This window comes from Cervus elaphus, chromosome 27 (genome assembly GCF_910594005.1).
Source record: "Cervus elaphus chromosome 27, mCerEla1.1, whole genome shotgun sequence".
Taxonomy (NCBI): domain Eukaryota; kingdom Metazoa; phylum Chordata; class Mammalia; order Artiodactyla; family Cervidae; genus Cervus; species Cervus elaphus.
In genome coordinates this window covers 15,447,021-15,468,118 of record NC_057841.1, presented here as the reverse complement: position 1 = coordinate 15,468,118, position 21,098 = coordinate 15,447,021, and the positions used below count along the sequence as shown (strand labels likewise).

At 42.9% G+C, this 21,098-nt stretch overlaps 1 protein-coding gene across 3 annotated transcripts in view; it reads left to right on the top strand.

Moving 5' to 3' along the window:
* The first annotated feature begins 3,973 nt into the window (after positions 1 to 3,973).
* Positions 3,974 to 21,098, top strand: part of CDH7 (cadherin 7) — a 140,440-nt gene continuing 123,315 nt past the window's right edge. The window contains exons 1-2 of one of the 3 annotated variants that reach the window (XM_043889448.1): positions 3,974 to 4,451; positions 18,898 to 19,304. In XM_043889448.1, coding sequence (XP_043745383.1) covers positions 19,095 to 19,304 — 210 coding nt within the window. In that variant the 5' untranslated portion in view covers positions 3,974 to 4,451; positions 18,898 to 19,094. Of the gene's footprint in view, positions 4,452 to 5,103; positions 5,290 to 5,481; positions 6,077 to 18,897; positions 19,305 to 21,098 lie in introns of those variants that run through there. The other 2 variants (XM_043889447.1, XM_043889449.1) reach the window with 2 other exon arrangements.

Here is a 21,098-nt window from a genome sequence, read left to right as displayed (position 1 = left end):
TCTTGAGAGTCCCTTGGACTGCAGGGAGATCCAACCAGTCCATCCTGAAGGAGATCAGTCCTGGGTGTTCATTGGAAGGACTGATGCTGAAGCTGAAACTCCAATACTCTGGCTACCTGATGTGAAGAGCTGACTCATTTGAAAAGACCTGATGCTGGGAAAGATTGAAGGTGGGAGGAGAAGGGGATGACAGAGGGTGAGATGGTTGGATGGCATCACTGACTCAAAGGACATGAGCTTGAGTAAGCTCTGAGAGTTGGTGATGGACAAGGAGGCCTGGTGTGTTGTGGTTCATGGGGTCGCAAAGAGTCAGACACAACTGAACAACTGAACTGATACTAATACTCTCCAAGTATTCACTTTTGGACAGACTGACTGTGTAAATAATAAACAAGGAGCCCTTGAGAGCACCTTAAGCAGAAAAATTGTATCATTGCATACTTGGGATTAGCCCTGGTTAGTACCTGTGATGGGCACACTCACCAGTGAGATGTTGTTGGGGGTGGTGGGGCACTGATATCATGATGCTGATACTAGCAAACATCTTTATTCTCTCCGTGATCATTTATGCTGTTACTGATAACTGCATTCAAGATATCTTTAAATCTACTTCTATTTTCTGATTGTATCTAAGAGATTTTCATGCACTAATGCCACAACTAGAGTCCAGGCTACTATTTTTCTCACCTGGATTTCTACAGTAATTTCCTAAACACTTCCTCACCTTCAGTGCCAAGCTGACTTAAATCAACTGCCAGGGTGTCGCCTTCTTGTGCAATTATCATCACAATCTCCCTTCATAAGACTCTTCATGCTCCCATATTGCTTTCATGGTACAACCCAAATGTTGGCTCCTCCCATTGGAGACTTTTTGTTCATGTTATGTGCTCCCATGCCCGATACTCTGCTTACCTCATCACAGTGCTCATCCTGGTGTAGGGAGATGTACCCACCTTCTTATTTTCACAACAGGTTGGAAGGTTCCTGAAGATAAGAACTGCACCTTGACCTTAGTGTTCTCACCCTTTAGACTAAGGATCACGCAGCAGGCATTGTTACTATTTACCAAGTTAGTGAAGGACAAAAAAGATCTAGGAGTCTGTCCTACTTAGTCCTTCCCTTTCTAGAAAATGCACGTGAACCTAATTAGATGAAATAGATTGATGAATACAGACATACTCAGGGAAACTCTAAGCATCACATAATGAAAAGATACATTTTAATGATTATCCACACCTCTATATGGGGAGAGATTTTTCACAGGAAACTATAAATGATCTTTTTGAGAGCTTGCCTTAGGTGAGACCTTCTTACCTTCTGCCACATCTATGTTTTCCTGCCCAGGGCTCCCCAGAATTGCTGGAAATATGCAGACCTCATGATTAGCTCTTTTCTGCCCTCAGCTGCCAGATACTCAAGCCACATCTCTGGTTTCATAGTAAGATCAGGATGGAACGAATATGAATATAATTGAACCATCAATCTCATCAGAAACCTTGTACTTTTGCATTGAATTTCCTTTGGGAGATAAAAAGTGTAGGGAAATACTTTCCATAACAACAGGAATTATGGCAAAGTTCTGTTACCTCTTCTGATTCCTCCTTCTCCAAAAGAGAGCTTTATTGATTTAATCAAGAGTGAAAGTACATTGAAAGTATTTTTTTAAAGTAGGAAAGAAAGGGGGCACATTGATTTGTGTACATTATATGACAGTAAAGAAACAAAACCTTTAACTGAGAGGATTTTTAAAAGATTGTTATATATTAGAATGTAAGTATTAAAGCATAAATTTGGAGATAATGGAAGCATGACATTTCATAAATAAGCATCTGCAGTGATGACTTACGTTTGTATTTCATAGACTCCTAAACATTTGGTATCATCTTGGGATTTATCTAGTACAGTGTCTTTTTATTTGTGTTTCTCAGGAAACGAGCTTCTCTAATTAACCAAAATTTATCGGAAGAGGAGAAAGGATCTAAAAACCATGTCCTTGGACTTGACCACAGTGTAAACCTGTGGAATATTTCCTTTATTTATTGTTCCTAACGTTGGGCTTCCTCCTAAAAATAAAACACAAACACCTTCCAGGGACCTAGAAGACCCTGCAATATTTGTCTCTTGCCCACCACTCCAGTATAACCCATCTTGACTTTCCCCCTTGCGTTGGGCTCTGTTTCCCAAATACACCCAACTCTTTCCTCCTCCAGACCTTCTGCCTTCTCAGGACGTTTGTCCTTGCTTGTTCTGCCCAGGCTATTTTCCTTCAGAGCTTCTCAAGTCCAACTCATTCTCATCACCATGTCTCAGCTTAAGCGCCTCCTCCCCAGATGAATAGATATCCCTCAGTTACTGTCGGAAGCACCCTCTGTTCTTACCCTTGCCTTCTGCACTGCACTCGATGGGAGAGGAACCTAGATCTTCCTCTACGAGGAACAGAACCAGAACTAGTGTTCTAGGTAACTCACCCCTTCTAGAATCTAGGTCAAGGTTACAGTTTCTGTTAGGGGAAGCACACTCGCTAAAACCACCTACCCTGGCCAGGCACCATCATACCTATTTTCATGAGTTATCTTACGACAGGAGACCCTAGTAAGGAACACAGAACTAAGAAGCCACCACCACCTGGAAGAGCTCAGGAAGGGTAAAAAGGAGACGGCACATGTCCTACCACCTCCCAGAATCCTTCTCGCTGGCATCCATCTTGGCTGAGCAATGCATGTGCCCCCAGGAAGGACCCTGAGTCAGAATGATCGGCCAAAGACCACCCAGAAACTACTCCCATCACCAGGTAACCGGGGACTGACAGCAGCTCCCCTGGGTTCCTTTACCCCCCTGCTCTCCGCCCCGGGCCCCTTCCCAGTAAAGTTTCTTGCTCTGTCAGCATGTGTGTCTCTTCCGACAATTCATTTCCACGTGTTAGACAGGAGCCACTCTCGGGCCCTGGAAGTGGTCCCCTTTCTGGTGCCAGTTTAAGGGTATTTTTTAAAAAGAAAGGCAAGGAGTCTGGAAACATCTGGTTCAGGATGAAAGCCCAAACTGATGATCAGTATTTCTAAACTGATGATCAGTATTTCTGCAGAGGACCAGAAAATAAAAAATCAAGGACAATTTTAGGAAAAGTATGACCAAAATAACACCAAAAAAAAAAAAAAATCTGCATTTCCTTCCGTTTTCATATGTGGTGGCTGTTGATTATAATAAGCTATTAAATATATATGGTATAGTGCCAAATTCCTGATCCCACATTATCCCTTACAGATGAAAGAGCCAGGCAGCCAATGAGCTGGTTAAAAACTGGCAGGTGGGCTCAGATTTGTGTTAATACTGGATGGGATACAACCATTTCACTTCTTGTATTCAACAAATATTTGCTGTGGGTTAAACATGTGTTGTGTCTTAATCATGCTGAATATTAATCTTTGCCTTCCTGAAATGTTTGGTCCAGAGCAATTATAAGAATAGGTTCCATCCCAGAAGCAAATTCATTTACACAAAGGAAGGCCACAAGGAAAATGTAAAGTTCGAGACTGTGGAATATTAGACGGAATAATTGAGGATTTTCGCAGAGAATCCTTCAAGTCAAAGTCCTTCAAGATGAAGCCAAGGTTTAATGTTCGGCTACCGATGGTGGAGTTGAAAGCAAAGTACACCCTGGGAAACCCAAGGCGGTATCTATGCAAGATATAAAGAGGTCTGTTCTAAAGGTACAGAGTTTGAGGGATGGCTGGCAGGTGAATGGAAATGGACCATGAAATGGTAATCCAAGCTGACCTGGAGAGGTTTGGGGTTGAAGACACAACTTTTAAAATGAAGCAATTGTAAGTAAGTAGCATAGCCAGCCATGGTATTTGGAAATGAATACGCTTTAAAAAGGTTTGCTGTTAGAATGATTAGCACAGAATCCAGTTTTAAAGACTAAGTAGACGAGAGAGGGAAAAAAAAAAAAAAAACCTAGCTAAACGGACTAGAGGAGCTAGACTGGGGGGAGGGTAAGTGTGCCTGAGGGATACAGGACGCAGAGGGGCTTACACGGACGAGCCATGCCCACAAGCCGGGTATCCGGAGAATCACTGTTACGGATGGATGGGAGACGCAGGGCCAGTTCCATTGACAGACTGAGAAAAATGAAAACGAACGCGTTTGGAAACGATCTGCTCACCTTCCTAACCCCTACGACGGAACAGCTAGGCATCAGACTAAATCAAGCACCAGAGCAGAACAACATAAAGCGTGCTCAACTCTACAGGCGGCGGCGCGTCCTAAAAAGAAGACGAGACCCCCTTGCCCACCTCGCGAGGGTCCTCTCTCCCACCCAGCGCGTAAATCACACACCTCGGAAGTTTTGCATTAGCCAGCCCAGCAGGGGAGGAAATTTTCTGCAAGTACAGAAAGCAGAACTAGGGCAGTCCGAGGAGATTGAAAGGGCAAAACTATCACGCAAGAAAACTGTAAGTTCTGATTAGTTTTATGACTTTGCCTTCATGCCTCAGGAGCTCCATTGATCACGGCTTCCGCGACAGGTTGGGGGTGAGGAGGGGAGGGCGCTGGAAAAAAAAAAAAAAAATTCTCCAAACTCTCCTCCAGCTCGGCGTTTTCAGATGCAAATACCTCGCCGGGAGATGGATGGGCTGCTGCCCCTCCTACTTCCATCGCTCTCCTGGATTTTCCTGCGAAGGACTCGGTCTGCGCGGAGCTGTCAGAAGGGCGGTGGAGGAGGGGTACGCGGGGGGTGCGCGCGCGGGGGTGCGCGCGCGGGCGGCGGAGCGGCTGCGGTGCCAAGAACCCTCACTCGGGCTCCGGGAGGTGCCGGAGTGTCGGCGGCTCCGGGTCCCGCCACGCACGGCGCTGTCTACCGGCGCGGGCCGCCGACCACCCGGTCCTCCCCGCCGCCCGCCCACCCGGCCCGGCCCAGCGCGCCCTCTCCGCCTCTTCTGCGCCCGCCCACTCGCCCCCCTCGCCCTCTCTCCGGACGCGCGCCCGCCGCTCGCTCGTTCCGGACCTAGCGTCTGAGCCGCCCCGGGGAGCCGGCCGAGCCGGCGGGACCGGGGCGCTGGGGGCCCGCGCCGGGTCCCCGCAGCCCGCGTCCCGCGGAGAGGGCTGTGATCGGAGCGGGCGCCGGCCGCAGCGGGTGCCGAGCGGGCGCCGCGGGTCCGCCCCGTGCGCCCCACCGCGCGCCCTGGGTCCCCAGGAGCCCGCGGGCGCCCGGCTGCTGAGCGCGCGCCCTTTCGGATGCCAACGCCCAGGTGGCTGGCGCGGGACGCCGCGGAGAGGGCAGCGAGCCCCCAGGTGAGTGGGTGCGCCTGCGGGGGGCCCGGGGAAGGCGCCGCGGGGCACAAGTGCGCCCTCCGGTGCGCCCGGGGAAGCGGGACTCCGCGGCGGGCGGAAAGCGGGCGGGGAGATCCGCGCGGAGTTTCCTTGGCGTCCCCAAGTTACTGCTCGGTGGCCCTGAGATGCTGCTCCGCCGGGCAGGGCGGGCGGGCGGGCGAAGGGAGCCGGGCCCGGCAAGCTGGTGCTGACGGACACCGGGTGCGACGCGAGTTGGCGAGTTGAGCGAGCAGATCCCGGCGTTGTCCAGGTGCAGGGGAGCACGCAGTCCGGTCCGCTGTCCTCCACCGGGAGCATGAGGGGCTGTTGTTGACCCGGGATACAGGCTGGCAAAACTCCGCGCTGGCCGGGCGGCCGGCTCCTGCGGCGGTCTGAGACTGCGAGGGGGCGTGTGCCCGCGCGTCCGTCCGACCGGCTGCGTGTACTGCGTTTACCCTTCTGGACGGTGGAGCTCCTGTAAGGGTGTTTGGCTTTTTCCTGTAATTAGTATTCTGCTGGTGCCCTGCATCCGCAGGGCTGGCCTCTGCGAGGCATCCCGCCTCCGCTCCGCCCGGCGGTACCCTAGGTTCCGCGCGGCGTTCTAAGGGTGCCCTGCTTCTCTGACTGGTGGACTTCGTGGGCGCACCTGGTCCGCGGCTGGTTGCGGGTACTGAGGCTCCTGGCATGGATGCACAAGGAAGGACCCATGGTCTTTATTGGCTTCACCTTTTAGATCGTTAACCTCGAGGATTTCTTAGATATAGTGCAGGTGAGTGGAGATTGGTACTGAATTACTCAGCAGTGGGCAGGTGGGAACCTGTGAAGAAACCAGCAAGGACTGGGTAGCTTTGGAGATCTGAACACTGAAGCCCGAATATACTTACAACGCGTTCGCAAGAAATATCTTCTCTTGACAGGAGCACTTATTAGGTGAAACATCTTTAAGTAAAGACTCGCCCTTCATAATTCCTGTAACCCGGCAGAAATTCAGATTATTTTGCATTCAAAAGTAGACAAACAGAACTTTATGGGGGAAAATAGGGGGAAAAAAAAAAAGTAATGTGTTAATATATGGCTTGAGGTAAGTGACAGTATGCATTAAAAAAATTCAGGTTAGCAGCACGAAAATGTATATTTTAAGAGTTTAGGGGCAGTATTAGCCTTTTTGGTTGTTGTTCTTTAAAGGAAAGTTCATATTGATATGCTGTCCGGCAGCGATATCAGAATAGTTCTAAGTGTGTCTTTATAAAGACAAGTTGGTAGTGAAGAGCTAAGGAAGAAAGTAATTGTATTGGAAGCTTTCAGTAACTCACCAGATTTACTTCTTTCCGGAAGAAACTAGTTAGATTTTGTTTACACAAGCTGTTCTCTTGTTAGTACATAAAGGGCAATCCATTAAGAATCCTTTTGTTCATTTTGGGGCTCTTTGGGACAGTATGGATTAAAATGCTAAAGAATTGAGGCAGATAGTCAAACTGGCAACTTTATAGACGTCTGGCTTGTTATGCTAGAGTTTCATATGGAGTGGAGTGGCAGAAGCAATTAGGTAGCATCCAGCCTTAATAGTCTTATCTGGTAAAACTAGCTGTGAAAGTCTGTCTGTGGAAAGAAAAATAAAGAAAACAAAAATCAGTAGTGCAGACCATCACCCTGCTCGAAGCCATTAAGGTTTGCAGCCTTAAGAAAAGGGCATTGTGCTCTTACAACCTGAGATATTATTGTAATTAAGGGCTGCAATAGGTCATTAGAATTGTGTTAACAATTGGCTGACAGGCTCACACCTCTTCTTAAGTAGGCTTTTATTGATTTAATAGCACAGGCTTTTCCCTTTCTTATAGAAGGGTAATTGTAAAGCATCTGTATTATTGTGGTTTACCCTTGAATTGACTCTAGTTTTTAGTGTCCAGTGAAGGAGAGAGGATCAGGTGCATCCTGAGTGGGTCACTGTTCTGCCTCCCTATGTCTAAAAATCCACCCACTCTCTGTCCTCCTTTTTAGTTTTTTTGAGGGCAGAGCTGATAACAACTTCCAGAATGTAAAGTGGTATGAGGAAGTGACTACAGTCTTTGTAGTCAAGTTCAATACTTTGTCAGTCTTTTAAAAATCTTTTGTAAGGTATCATCAGTTGTTCAGTGTTGTTAACATGTATGCTTCAGTGATTTCCATCCTTCTTTGATTTTATACGATTTTGCATTTACTGCCTTAGTAGCTCCTATCACATCACAATTCTCTCTCTCACATGCAAAAAAAGGTTTTTTACTGGCTTGGAGGGCTTCAGAGCCTTTAGCTGAAATTGGGAGTCTCAGAAACTTCTAAAATAGCTGAGGCACCATCGTTGATTGCAAAAGGACAGTGATGGGAGCTTTTCTCCTTTGCATGAAGGACTCAGTTGCTTCTAAATGGGGTGATGAAGGGGAGCTGAGGACAAGGAAGGCATGTGATCAGAGTCCTGTGTGTGACCATCTCCTCAGCCTCTGACAAGCAGAGTTGATCTAGCTGCAACCAGCAGTACTCGAGTGCCTCCTCTGGGAATTTGCTGGTTTTGCAGAAAGATACCCTTGCAAACATCCCCCCCCCCCCCCCCCCCCCCCCCCCCGGTTCTGCGAGACTCCTCACGGACAAAATTATCAGTGCAGATGAATATGCAGGCATGCATGTCTTTACGTTCATTTCAGATTTTCATTCTGGTAGAAATTTCTGTTTGACTGTTTTGCAGACTGTTTATTGAAACATGATGCCTTTTATTGAAGTCGTGTAAATGCAAGGGTAAATTAAAAGTGAAAATTGATCCCGCTGAGATATGTTGCAAAAGTACAAAGACACAAGCCCTGTGAGTATGAGTTGACCATTTTGATGCTATATAGAGAGCTCAGAAGGACTGTGCTCTGTCACTTTCTTTGTAATTTACATCGGCTGCTTCTAGTTAATTGTAAACAGTTGTTGTTTTCTCTTTTTCATTCCTTTCACCCATGGCAGAAGTTATTTGTGCTTCGTGGCAATTGACTCTGTAATCCACTTAGAGAAGTTTTCATTCCATGTCTGATAACCAGAGGCAGGCTACTGGCTGTGTGATTCATTTCCAGGGCCCCTGCCTGAATATTTAGGCCAGTTAACGGTAGGAGGTTGTGGTCTGTGGTTGTAATGTTATCTGGCCCAGGGAGCTAATGGGTTTGATCACAGTTTCTTTATGTGAGAAGTCACATATCACAGAGGGTCCCCAGCCTCACTAATTAAAATGTAAAGAATTATGCCTTTTAAGTAGAAAAGAAGAGGGCTGCTTCATCAGTATTAAAATTATTGAAGTTAATGCTAAACTTTAATGGTATAGAGATGAAACAAATGATAGTATATCTCTATACTAAAAGCTGAAGATGAAATATTAAATCTAGAATGATTATCATGGGTAGTTAGGAACAGAGGAGCATCTTGAAATACAGGACTTATAGCAACAACTAGATAACCATCCATGTACATTCTTATATCCTAAGGTATTTTATTGAGAAATTGGAATTTACCCAATTTCTAAAACAGCCAATGGAATATTATTCAAATGTCAGTGCAGATAGTTAACTACCATAGCATTACAGCGTTGTAGGAAGTTATTATGGATGCTAGAGTTGTTTCGACGGGAAAAGGCAATTTTAAAATTGGGTACTGCTCACTCTGTTTTTGATAATATATAAACATGCAATCCTGAACAAGAGATCTCTTGAGTATCCCGTTTACATTCTATACTCTCTCTTGTCCATTCTGAGTGGAATCCTTGATGTTCCCCTACTTTGAAAATTCAAGCTCATGGTTATATTAAAAATTTGAGTAAATTCTGAAGGTAATAAATTAGATCTTAATGATCAGATTGAGAAATATTTAACAAATACTTTAAATGATCACTGCATCCCAGTCATGCCCAATTCCATCTGTAACTAGCCGTGTGACCTTGGCCACTGCACAGCCATAGGCTTCGTTTTCGTTAGTAAAGAAAGAAAAGACTGCCATAGGTTCTTCTAATGCGTCTTCTATCAATACTTTTGTGGTTCTACCTCTTGAGTGGGTTGGAGATTTATTTATTTTTCCCCAACATGAATGCTCAAGAAAAGCAAGCGTTTACCTCCTTCAGCACTGAATGACCCTCATTCTCTCTCTCTCTTAGATGTCATCTCTGAAAGCTCTGTTTGTGTGTGATAGTTGGAACTGACGTGTGGCCATAGCTCTTGAAGTGCTCCTTGCCCTTGGATTACTTTCTGTTGTAACTCATGGTGTCTGCTCACTGACGAAGGGGAGGTTAGAACAGATCATTCCCCGCTTTTGTGTTCCCCAAAATGTGTTCAGTGGATCTACTGTAAAAACAAGTGAACATAACAGTGAACCAGTATGATCCTTTTTACAAAGCAGCGCACTCTACCTTTGTGGCAATAGTGAGGACCTGTGTGGAGACCAGTGGCTGCTGTCCTGGGGAAAGCAAGGGCAGATGAAGGTCTTTAATGGAGATATGAAATCAGAAGGCAGTCTCTCCTTGTTGAGTTTAAATAATACCATTTAATACCCAAGGAGTATCCAAAACGGAGCAGGCTTCTTTCGTCAAACTACAGAGCTCATTCATGAAGGTTGTGCGTAAAACTGGTGATATGGTCAGAGTACCCTCTGACTATTGCTCTGAAGTGCACTTTTAAGCATGGATGTTGTTCAGTCTTCATAAGCATGCATTAAAAACATGTTGCTTGTCAAAATGCATCAGGTTGGCCAAAAAGGTTGTTCAGGTTTTCCCATAAACTGAACAACCTTTTTGGCCAGCCCAGCAGTTCGACTTGAAAGCAATCCTGGAAATGACAGTTTCCTCCCAAAAGGCCAGCAGCAAGATTTTTTTTTTTTTTCCTCTCCCATTTTGTTATTGTTACAACTGTGATTTCTTGTACTATAAACCATCCAACAAAACATCTCAGGGAATGTTCTAACGGTGTTTGGCGGTTACCTGTTAGGGATTTCTCTGATTCTTGTGGAGTATTTTCTATCAAGTTCACTGTCAGTCCTTAAATGGCATTCTTACCTTTGTTTTTATAGAAAGTGCAAATTACTGAATTTATTCTAAAACACTCATGTTCCACGTAATTGTGAACTGGACCGTGTTTTTTATTTTTTTCCTTTTGGCCGAGTTGTGCTGCCTGCAGGATCTTAGTTCTTCGACCAGGGATCGAACCTGCACCGAGGTGTGGAGTCTTAACCACTGGACCACCAGGGAAGTCCCAAACTGGTCCCATTTTTAAAAGAGAGGCAGGCTGTCTTTTAGCCTTTAAATTACCAGTAGGTAGTATACTACCTGTTAATATGTTATGAAGTAAGTATATTTCACAACAGTTGCAGAAGACTTGTATCTGATGCAACTCCAGACTCACAGAGGTTGAGCATCTGTTCCTTGCCTGTGATTGAGAGAAACTGATGGTATAGAGTCTTAAACTGAGGTAAGCCATTGGTTTATTCATATTGCACTGCAAAAAACATTTCTAGTTTAACTAAGTGCCAGAAAACCTAAGCTAGTAATATTCTATCTTCTTTTAATATAACTGATAGTCATAGTTTATAGCTCCTTATTTCTAGAAGGCAGATAGTCCTGTGTGCCTTTTAAAAAAGCAGTTTAGCAAATATAAATTAGTTGGTAATTAGGCATGTGCTTTAACTACTCTTATGGTTCTATATTAATGTGAGTGGTTGAATAGGATACATTTTATGCTACTTGTAGTGTTTTTAGCATGCCGTCTTTAATTTAGATGGAAAAGGCTCTGTAAGATTTGCCCTTTTGCTCATTGATGCATTAAAAATACATTTTTTGTTATGAAAGGTTTTTTTAGTCATTGTTTGTTTTTAGGTCTGAACAAACATTTAATTAAGAGCATGATGGTCACTTGATCTGATTTTTGAAAGTAGTTTCACAGAGGTGTTAGTGGAGCAGAAAACAAGAAAATTTTATAATGATGAATTCATTTGGGTAAAATAATATTAGGTATTAAGGTTAAATGAATAATAAACTATCTACTTGGAAATAATTCTTTGCCACTTAGTTGAACAGAAATAATTGGAACAAAAAGGTAGCATGATAAAGTAATTTCAGGTCAACAAATGATGTTGATTTAGTAAATAGCACTTGACTGATTCTTACCTCTATCTCTCTTTTTTCTTTTTTGCTCCAGTCCATTTAAGATTTCCTTTGTGAGGCTTCATTTTGCATTCTTTTGACTAAAGTGCTTTGTGCTGCTCACAGTATTATTTGTGGTGATTTTCATGTATTTTTGGTTTGGCAAAAAAAAAAAAAAAAAAAAAGAGAGAGAGAAAGACCTAACTAATGTTACAAATTTTAAAAATGACAAATTTTAGCTTTAAAATATCAGAGCAAAAACAAAGTTTTAAATGTTACCCAGAGTTTTTAGATTTTAGATTAATTACCAATCCAGTAGCCATCTCCAGTTTTTTTTTTTTTTTGAAATGTCTGTGCTTGGCCTCTATTCAGCTCTTCTCTCCTCAGAGACAACCTATCCCTGCTGTTTTTGTCCCCAGTGTTATAATGGTGAACATCTGTAACTGTCCAGAAGTTGTCACAGATCTGTAGATGTTACCTAATTGTATACTAATACATTCTTTTTCTGCACTCTGAGTTGGTCATAGTGACCCGGGCAGCAGTCCTGACTTCCAGAGGGCCATCCTTTTAAGTTTTCCCTCGGGACACATGTCGGCCCATGACACAGCTTGGGTGCAGAGGTCTCTGCTCATTTCTGATGTAACATCCCTTGGTTAACTCCTACCTGTATAGGAAAGTGAGATAGGAGAGGAGGCAGAAGAGGACACAGAAGTCTGAGGAAGGGTGTGGATTTCTGTTTTGGGACACAGGTTTGTGAGGCTGTGTTTAACCCATTGTGCAAAAAGTCAACAATTGAAATGTGTTGGGTGCTCAAGTTCATTTATGTGGAAAAGATGTTACTGTGGTTGGTGCCTTTAGACGTGTTGACATTTGTGTGAAGATGGGAAGCCTGTATGGTGAGGTTATGGACAGGAAATCTCAAGGTCAAGTCTCGATTACTTCTGTTTGATGACTGCAGATAACTGAAGGTTTTTCCTGAGGCTTCAGGGCCCTTCCTGTCTTTCATGGTGACCCAGCTCATCCATGGAGGGTGAGCTGGTTTGAGCTGTTGTTCTGGCCTTTACCTCGAAAACCAAATCTGACCGGAAAGCAAGGCAAGGATTTGGGGGGACAGGTGAAGAAAAGGGGACATCGGACCCTTGCCACACCACTTCATCCTACTGTTATCAAGGGTATGTTCCTGGCACGGTTTGTAGCCTCTGCAAGGTATTTATGTACATATCATGAAACACCCTACTCAGATCACTACCCTTCACATGTGATTTTGTGATTTTTACCAGCACACTGTACAGAGGGTGTTCTAGAGGCATTTATGTGCCTCATTAAAGAGAATCTCATCCTCCAGGAATGTACACAATGCCAGTTGAAGTATCCTTATACTCTCTTGTAGACCTTCAAGAAAAGTAAAGGAAATTTGGCTCAAGAGACTGGCAAATACTTCAAATCCTGCACAGAAATGTAATGGGATTGTTCTCAAAGTGATTGTGACTTCTGAGCATGGTAGAGTAGTCAAGGATTTCCATGTTGACGTCTATGGTTAAGTTTTCATATTAAGCATGAGAGTGATTATAATGAAAAGAAACATTCCATAGACATTTTTTGAATGTCAATTCCAGGGCCTCCTTCTCTTCTGGATACTAGGATCCAGAGATAGGGTAAATCATCCCTGTTCATCAAGGTTTCTGTTAATACTAACTGCTCTTAAAACCCTTGATTTAAATAGGAAAGTTCAGAATTCTCAGGTATCTTTCCTCTGCAGATATTGTCATGTCAATGACTGAAATAACTCATGGCGTTTTCTGTCACTTTGTTGTTTTATGTGTTCTAGCTTGTTCCATCACTCCACAGTCTTGTATGGAAAATAAATAATCAAGAGGCAAAAGAGTAATTTAAACATGTTAAAATTCATGCTCAATTCTGTAAATACGTCAAATGCTTCCTTTATATTCCTGTGGCTTTCCTTAATCTCTCTACCCTTTACCTTTAATTATTAACAGTGTGTACTTTTTCATAACTGAAAAAAGACAACAAAAGCAATTTTATATAATTAAGACCTGTACAAACAGACTTTATAAAATGATATAGCTCAACTCCCACATTTTGCAAATGTGGAACATGAAGTCCCAAAGGGATCCAAGGTCATTACAGCAAATGATGGAGGGTCGTGTGATCTATTTCCAGTCCAGATTATGTTTCTTTCTTATCAGTGAACATCCTGAGTGAACTCAAATAAAGTTATCCAATACCAATACCAGTCTTTCACTTATAAGAATGACAGAGAATATGGCTTTAGGAAAGAAAACATTACATTTTTTTTTTTTTTAAGTATTTTGTTGCCATTGTTTGTATGTATCTAGATGCTTTGTTTTATAATCTGTGTAGTTGTCCAGGCACTGTGACTAGAACTATTAAGTATGTTTTCATTCAATTTGCTTACAAAACAGAAACTCTCAGACTTTGAGAATGATCTCATGATCGGGTCGGGGGGAGCAGGGAGGAGGAAGGATGGGGGAAGGAAAATGGTTAGGGAGTTTGGGATGGACATGTACACACTGCTATACTTAATGTGGGGAACCAACAAGGACCTACTTATAGCACAAGGAACTCTGCTCAATGTTATGATGCAGCCTGGATGGGAGGGGGTCTTAGGGAAGAAGAGATACATGCATATGTGTGGCTGAGTACCTTCACTGTTCACTTGAAATATCACAACATTGTTAATTGGCTATACCCCAATACAAAATCAAAAGTTAAAAAATGTTTTCACTAAGTGTTAAGAGTTTTCTGAAACATTTTATTATAAATAATATGAAAATGAAAACATCACAAACTAATTTGAACATAAGTAGTATCAAACTTAAAATGTATAATTTTTAAGTTTGATACTACTTATGTTACATATATATGTGTGTGTGTGTGTTTGTGTGTGTATATATATATATATATATATATATATATATATATATATATATTTAGTGTTTTTAGTTTTTGCCAGGGACTATCCTTAGCTTTTTATGATTTGCTTATTTAATCCTATGAATTAGATGAAATTATTAACATTTTCATTCTATAAGTGGGAGGCTTGAAGATTCATCTCTGGAACTCTGGAACTTATTGTCTTAGAATTTAAGCATCTTTTCCAAAATTGCATAGCTGAGACATGACAGACTCAGATTTGAATTTATATCTGAGGCAGATGCCCACAGACTTTACCAGCATTTAATTATAAGTATGTATCTTAGTCGCTCAGTTGTGTCCCACTCTCTGCAACCCCATGGACTGTAGCCCTCCAGGCTCCTCTGTCCAAGGGATTCTCCAGGCAATAATACTGGAGTGGGTTGCCATTTCCTTCTCCAGGGGATCTAACTGACCCAGGGATTGAACCTAGGTCTCCTGCATTGCAGGCAGATTCCTTACCATCTGGGCCACCAAGGAATTCCAATTTAATTATAAGAACTCCCCAAATCTAGAATTCTGAAAAAATTCATTTGCTGTCTAATTTTTTGGAGGTTGGGTACAATTTCACACAGAAACAGTGTTATCAAGTTCCCTTAATTGATAGAGTAGCCTAAATTGACACAGAATTGAAACAGAAGAACTATACAGAAAAGATCTTCACACCCAGATAATCACAAAGGTGTGATCACTCACATAGAGCCAGATATCCTGGAATGCCAAGTCAAGTGGGCCTTAGGAAGCATCACTACAAACAAAGCTAGTGGAGGTGATGGAATTCCAGTTGAGCTATTTCAAATCCTAAAAGATGATGCTGTGAAAGTGCTTTACTCAATATGCCAGCAAATTTGGAAAACTCAGCAGTGGCCAGTTTTCATTCAAATCCCAAAGAAAGGTCAGTTTTCATTCCAGTCCCAAAGAAAGGCAGTGCCAAAGAATGCTCAAACTACCACACAGTTGCACTCATCTCACTGGCTAGTAATGCTCAAAATTCTCCAAGCCAGGCTTCAATAATATGTGAACCATGAACTTCCAGATGTTCAAGCTGGATTTTGAAAAGGGAGAGGAACCAGAGATCAAATTGCCAACATCCGTTGGATCATCGAAAAAGCTAGAGAGTTCCAGAAAAACATCTACTTCTACTTTATTGACTATGTCAAAGTCTTTGACTGTGTGGATCACAACAAACTGGAAAAATCCTCGAGAGATGGAAGTGCCAGACCAGCTGACCTGTCTCTTGAGAAATCAGTATGTAGGTCAGGAAGCAACAGTTAGAACTGGACATGAAGCAACAGACTGTTTCCAAATGGGGAAAGGAGTACATCAAGGTTGTATATTGTCACCCTGCTTATTTAACTTCTATGCAGAGTACATCATGAGAAATGCTGGGCTGGATGAAGCACAAGCTGGAGTCAAGATTGCTGATCAATAACCTCAGATCAAGATCAATAACCTCAGATACGCAGATGACACTACTCTTATGGCAGAAAGTGAAGAACTAAAGAGCCTCTTGATGAAAGTGAAAGAGGAGAGTGAAAAAGTTGGCTTTAAGCTCACCATTCAGAAAACTAAGATCATGGCATCCCGTCCCATCAATTCATGGGAAATAGATGGGGAAACAGTGGAAACAATGACAGGCTTTATATTTTTGGGCTCCAAAATCACTGCAGATGGTGACTGCAGCCATGAAATTAAAAGACGCTTGCTCCTTGGAAGAAAAGCTATGACCAACCTAGACAGCATATTAAAAAGCAGAGACATTACTTAGCCAACAAAGGTCCGTCTAGTCAAGGCTATGGTTTTTCCAGTAGTCATGTATGGATGTGAGAGTTGGACTATAAGGAAAGCTGAGCAGTGAAGAATTGATGCTTTTGAAGTGTGGTGTTGGAGAAGACTCTTGAGAGTCCCTTGGACTCCAGGGAGAGCCAACCAGTCCATCCTAAATGAAATCAGTCCTGAATATTCATTGGCAGGACGGATGCTGAAGCTGAAACTCCAATACTTTGGCCATCTGATGTGAAGAACTAGCTCATTTGAAAAGACCTGGATGCTGGGAAAGATTGAAGGTTGGAGGAGAAGTGGCTGACAGAAGATCAGATGGTTGAATGGCATCACCATCTCACTGGACATGAGCTTGAGTGAGCTCTGAGAGTTGGTGATGGACAGGGAGGCCTGGCGTGCTGCAGTCCATGGGGTGGCAAAGAGTTGGACAGGACTGAGCGACTGAACTGAACTGAAATTGACATCATTTGGCGATATTGCATTTTAAAATATTTGGTCTTAGGGACCAAAGTATTTCTGCTGTAGTTTTTACGAGCAGTTTCCTTCTTTCTTGAGGAATGAGAGCCATGAATCTTGAAATGTTCTTTGGCCAAAGGGTTCCCATTGCTGGACTCAGTCTGGTCACCACGACCCTAGGTCACCCCTCCCCCATCCCCAGGAACCTGGTTTTTGAAGGAAGTCCCGTTGCTTCTTACTAAAGGCCACTTACCAGGAGTGCCTGGCCCCAATTCCCGATCGGCATATACAAATCCGTACACCAGCACACCATTTCCTTGTTTAAGTGTTTACCTGTCTTTTTTTAACTGCAGGTAACTTGTCTCTCAGGTGGGTTAGCTCAGACCAGGGTACAGAGAACTTCCACCCTAGGTGAGGGTCATTCATCCAACAGAATATCAGTAAATCGCCCTAAGTTCCTTCTTGCTTGTAATTCTAAGTGTAGAACAACTCGCCTTTCTAGAGTGATTTTCAAATGAACCAAATTCATTTTTGATCATCAGATGGGAGGTCTGGATTCTGGGAGATGGTATTCAGTGCACAGACTGCAGTGAATATGCTCCAGTAATAGTTTATCATTCGTGGGGGTTCTCAGAACATAGCAGTTAGCTGTATGTGGAGCTATCCTGGAATGTCCTAAATTTCAAAATGTTATCGCAGTATCTTTAATAGGAGTATGTTCATTTGAATAGAGCTTCAAGTCTATGCAACCTGTTTTTTCCAGTTGTGTGGACCATTTTAACATGTTTAATACAGTTCACCTTCCTTCTACTATATATGGCATGTTCTGTAAGCAATTTGACTGTCAGAAATCATCTGATGAATAGCAGACATTTCTGTTACAGGAGAGAAGGGAGAAAGATGGAAAAGTTGGCACAGAGAGTATTTTCTGCTTTGATAATGAGATATCTTGTGGCTTCATGTTGTTAAGACTATTTTTCTCCTCTCAAAAATTGAAAGCAAATCTTATTTGCCTTAATTATCCTATTGTTGATTTATTTATAGGTAGCCAAATGAATTCATAACCCAAAGTGCAGCAGTGATTTAAGTGAGCACTTGGTCATAAATTCTCATTCCTCTGTGTTTTGGGGTGTGTGTTGGCAAGTTGGCATTGTAAACTGATTATCTCTTGCATTATCAGAATTTAGTAGCTGAAATAACTAGACCTTAGGATGCAAGATTTTCGCTGCTGCTAAAACACACCTCTTAGGTGTGCGGAACCGAGAATCAGGCTCACATATAGTCGAATTTGCTCACCCCTCTGATGATCAGTATAATTCAATCCTGTCATTGTTGACAGAGAAAGGCCCTACTATGCACAAGCCATGCTGTAAGAGGTTCAGTAAATATTTATAAAGTGACAAATACCTTCAGTGCAGTAGAATAACCAAACATGCTCCACAGCAGACATGACAATAAGTTTGAAGGTTAGAAATTGGAAACCACTGAGCTTTTCAGCTGATCACAATCAAATCAGAACACATCAAAACAGCTGGTGTTCGGTGGCTTAGAATCAATCAACCGGTTTTGAAGCATCTCATACTTCTTTCTCTTTACAGTTTCACAGGAGAGATTTAAACTAGCATATGTCCTTTCCATTTGGTTAAATCCCTGCTTTGAGCTGCTTGGCTTTCATATTCTAATACCAACAAATGAAACTGTGATAGAAAAGGACAAAAAAAAAAATGCCTAGCATTAAAAAGATTTTTTTTTTAACCGATGGGTTTCTCCATTTGTATTAAATAAACCATATGCTCCCAGTGAGAATGCCCTAGAAGAACCAGGAAAATTTTAAGGTTGCGTTAGGGAATCAGGATATTTCTGCATCAGCAGTATCTATGTCATTTGTGAATACGGCCACAGCTTTTGCAGTTTTCTGTTTTATCATTATATTTTAATGATAATGCAAATAATGATATCTTGGACGATCAAGAGTGAGTGAGTACCAACAAAGACCTGCTGTAGAGCGTGAGGTTCTCTGCTCAGTGTTACGTGACCAGCCTGGATGGGAGAGGAGTTTGGGGGAGAATGGATACATGCATGTGTTTCGCTGAGTCCCTTCACTGATCGTCTGAAACTACCACAACCCTGTTAATTGGCCGTACTCCAATGCACAATATTTTTGGTGTTAAAAACAAAGTAAAAAAAAAAAGAATGAGTTAGTAAGTGCAAGTTAAAAGTTATTTCCGTGTTTCGGTTTCTGACACCCGCTCTTCTCTTTGTTCTGGTAGGTACCTATTACACCATTCTTGGGCGAAGGTTATTCAGCACTTGTGACCTCTCCCCTTCGAACTCTCTACAAATTATTGTCTCTGCTCTCCCAGCTGACACCCTGCCGGAGGCAAGAGCTACTAAGCCAGCTGGAACTGTGCCTTCTCTCTTGTCAAGGTTTTTTTCTTACACAGGAAAAAGAAAGAAAAAAAAAAAGATGAAGTTGGGCAAAGTGGAGTTCTGCCATTTCCTGCAGCTGATCGCGCTTTTCCTGTGTTTTTCGGGGATGAGTCAAGCGGAGCTCTCAAGGTCCGGATCCAAGCCCTATTTCCAATCAGGGAGGTCACGCACGAAGCGCAGCTGGGTGTGGAATCAATTCTTCGTGCTGGAGGAGTACATGGGTTCAGACCCCCTCTATGTAGGAAAGGTAGGGTATTTGGCTATTCCAAGTCACAAACAATCCTTGTGAATGTCTGTGGTTGAATGGAGAGCGGCTCATTTTTCTCTGGAGATGAGAAACGCAAAGCTGTCACGAGGTTTCTGGCATTGGTTAGCCAGGCTGGCACAGTCACCCAGGTGTTACTCATCCCGTGAAGCCACAGTTTAGGGAGTGATGCTTTATTCCAAGGTCCAGGCGAGACTCGTATTCACGTCTCATTTACCATGATGGCGGCATGGTAGTAAAGCTGTCGTTTCCAAAATTAGAGCAGGAATGCTCACTCAACAGCGGTCCCCAGTGTTTTTGGTGCTTGGAACTGGTTTCATGAAAGACAGGTTTTCCTTCCGACAAGGATGGGGGACATGGTTTGGGGATGATTCAAGGGCATAACACTTATTGTCTGCTCAGTTTCTCATCTAATGTTGCCACTGATGGACAGGATGTGTTGGTCCATGGTCCAGAGGCCGGGGACCCCTGTACTAATAAATGAAGACTGGTGGGTTCTATGAGCCAATAGATTTTTGAAATTCTTTCTGGGAGTTAACGAGGCTAATAATGCTCATACTAACTTGAGGCTTACTATCCTGTTCGGAAACTTGCAGTTGAAAATGGCAAAAGTGTAATTATGGAGATGGCTGTTTCTAAATCATGAGCAGTTCAAATCTACATTTCTAAGTGGTGGTCTTGTTTTAATGGACTATTAAAATTTCCTTTTTAAAATTAACATTTTGGTTAAAAATGAATGTGAACAGAGGTCCACGAGAAGTGATGTTAGAAGAATGGTGGGCAGTTTGGGGTGTATTTATTTGGCGGCCAAGTGGTGCCCAAGTGGAGATTCTTTACCATTGCTGCTTTCTGTCTGCATGTTTGCGTAGTGGTTTCCATTCGAGCACTTTCTGAGTTGAAGGGTGCACTTCAGGGCACGTGGCCTTTCCCCGACCATCCTGGTACCATGTTCCCAGTTCCTAGTTTGATGCAGGTTTGACTGTGTTCGTGTCTGTGAAGATGTCCTGAGAGTTTCAACTTGGTGCTGAGCCCTGGTGAAGGGTTTCTATAAGTAGAATATGTTTGTAAGACATCTATACATCTGCATGTCTGCTCTTCCGTTTTATGCATCTATTCCTGGTAAAGTGAAGCCCAGCATACTGATGAATTTATCCCTGAGTGGATTTTCAACTGTGAATGATTGAAGGAGAATCTTCGGTATTTGTTTCACGGTTCATTGTTTCATTTGAATAGACCTTGAGTAAGAGTGAAGTATCTGTTTTTGTTGGTAGGTGTCTACATAAGTCAAGGTGATCTTTATTATATATATCTTCTTATTTTTCTTTAAATGCCTCTATATTGTACAAATACTGATACTGTGTTGTAACAAAGGAATTCAGATACGTTAAAGATTTCTAGGGACGTGGATTAGGAAATTTTCTAGCCTATCATAGCATGTTTCTGTCCTGATGAAGGATTTGCATGCATGTGTGCTAAGTTGCTTTAGTCGTGTCCGACTCTTTGCGACCCCATGGATTGTAGCCTGCCAGGCTCCTCTGTCCATGGGATTCTTTAGGTAAGAATCCTGGAGCAGGTTGCTGTGGCTTCCTCCAGGGGATCATCCCAACCCAGAGATCAAACCCTTGTCTCTTATGTCTCCTGCATTGGTAGGTGGGTTCTTTATCACTAGCACCACCTGGGAAGCCCAAGAAAGGATGTACACAAGTTATTGTGTGTGTGTGTGTGTGTGCATATCTATATTTTCAGAGCCAGTCTGCTTTTATCAATAGCACCATC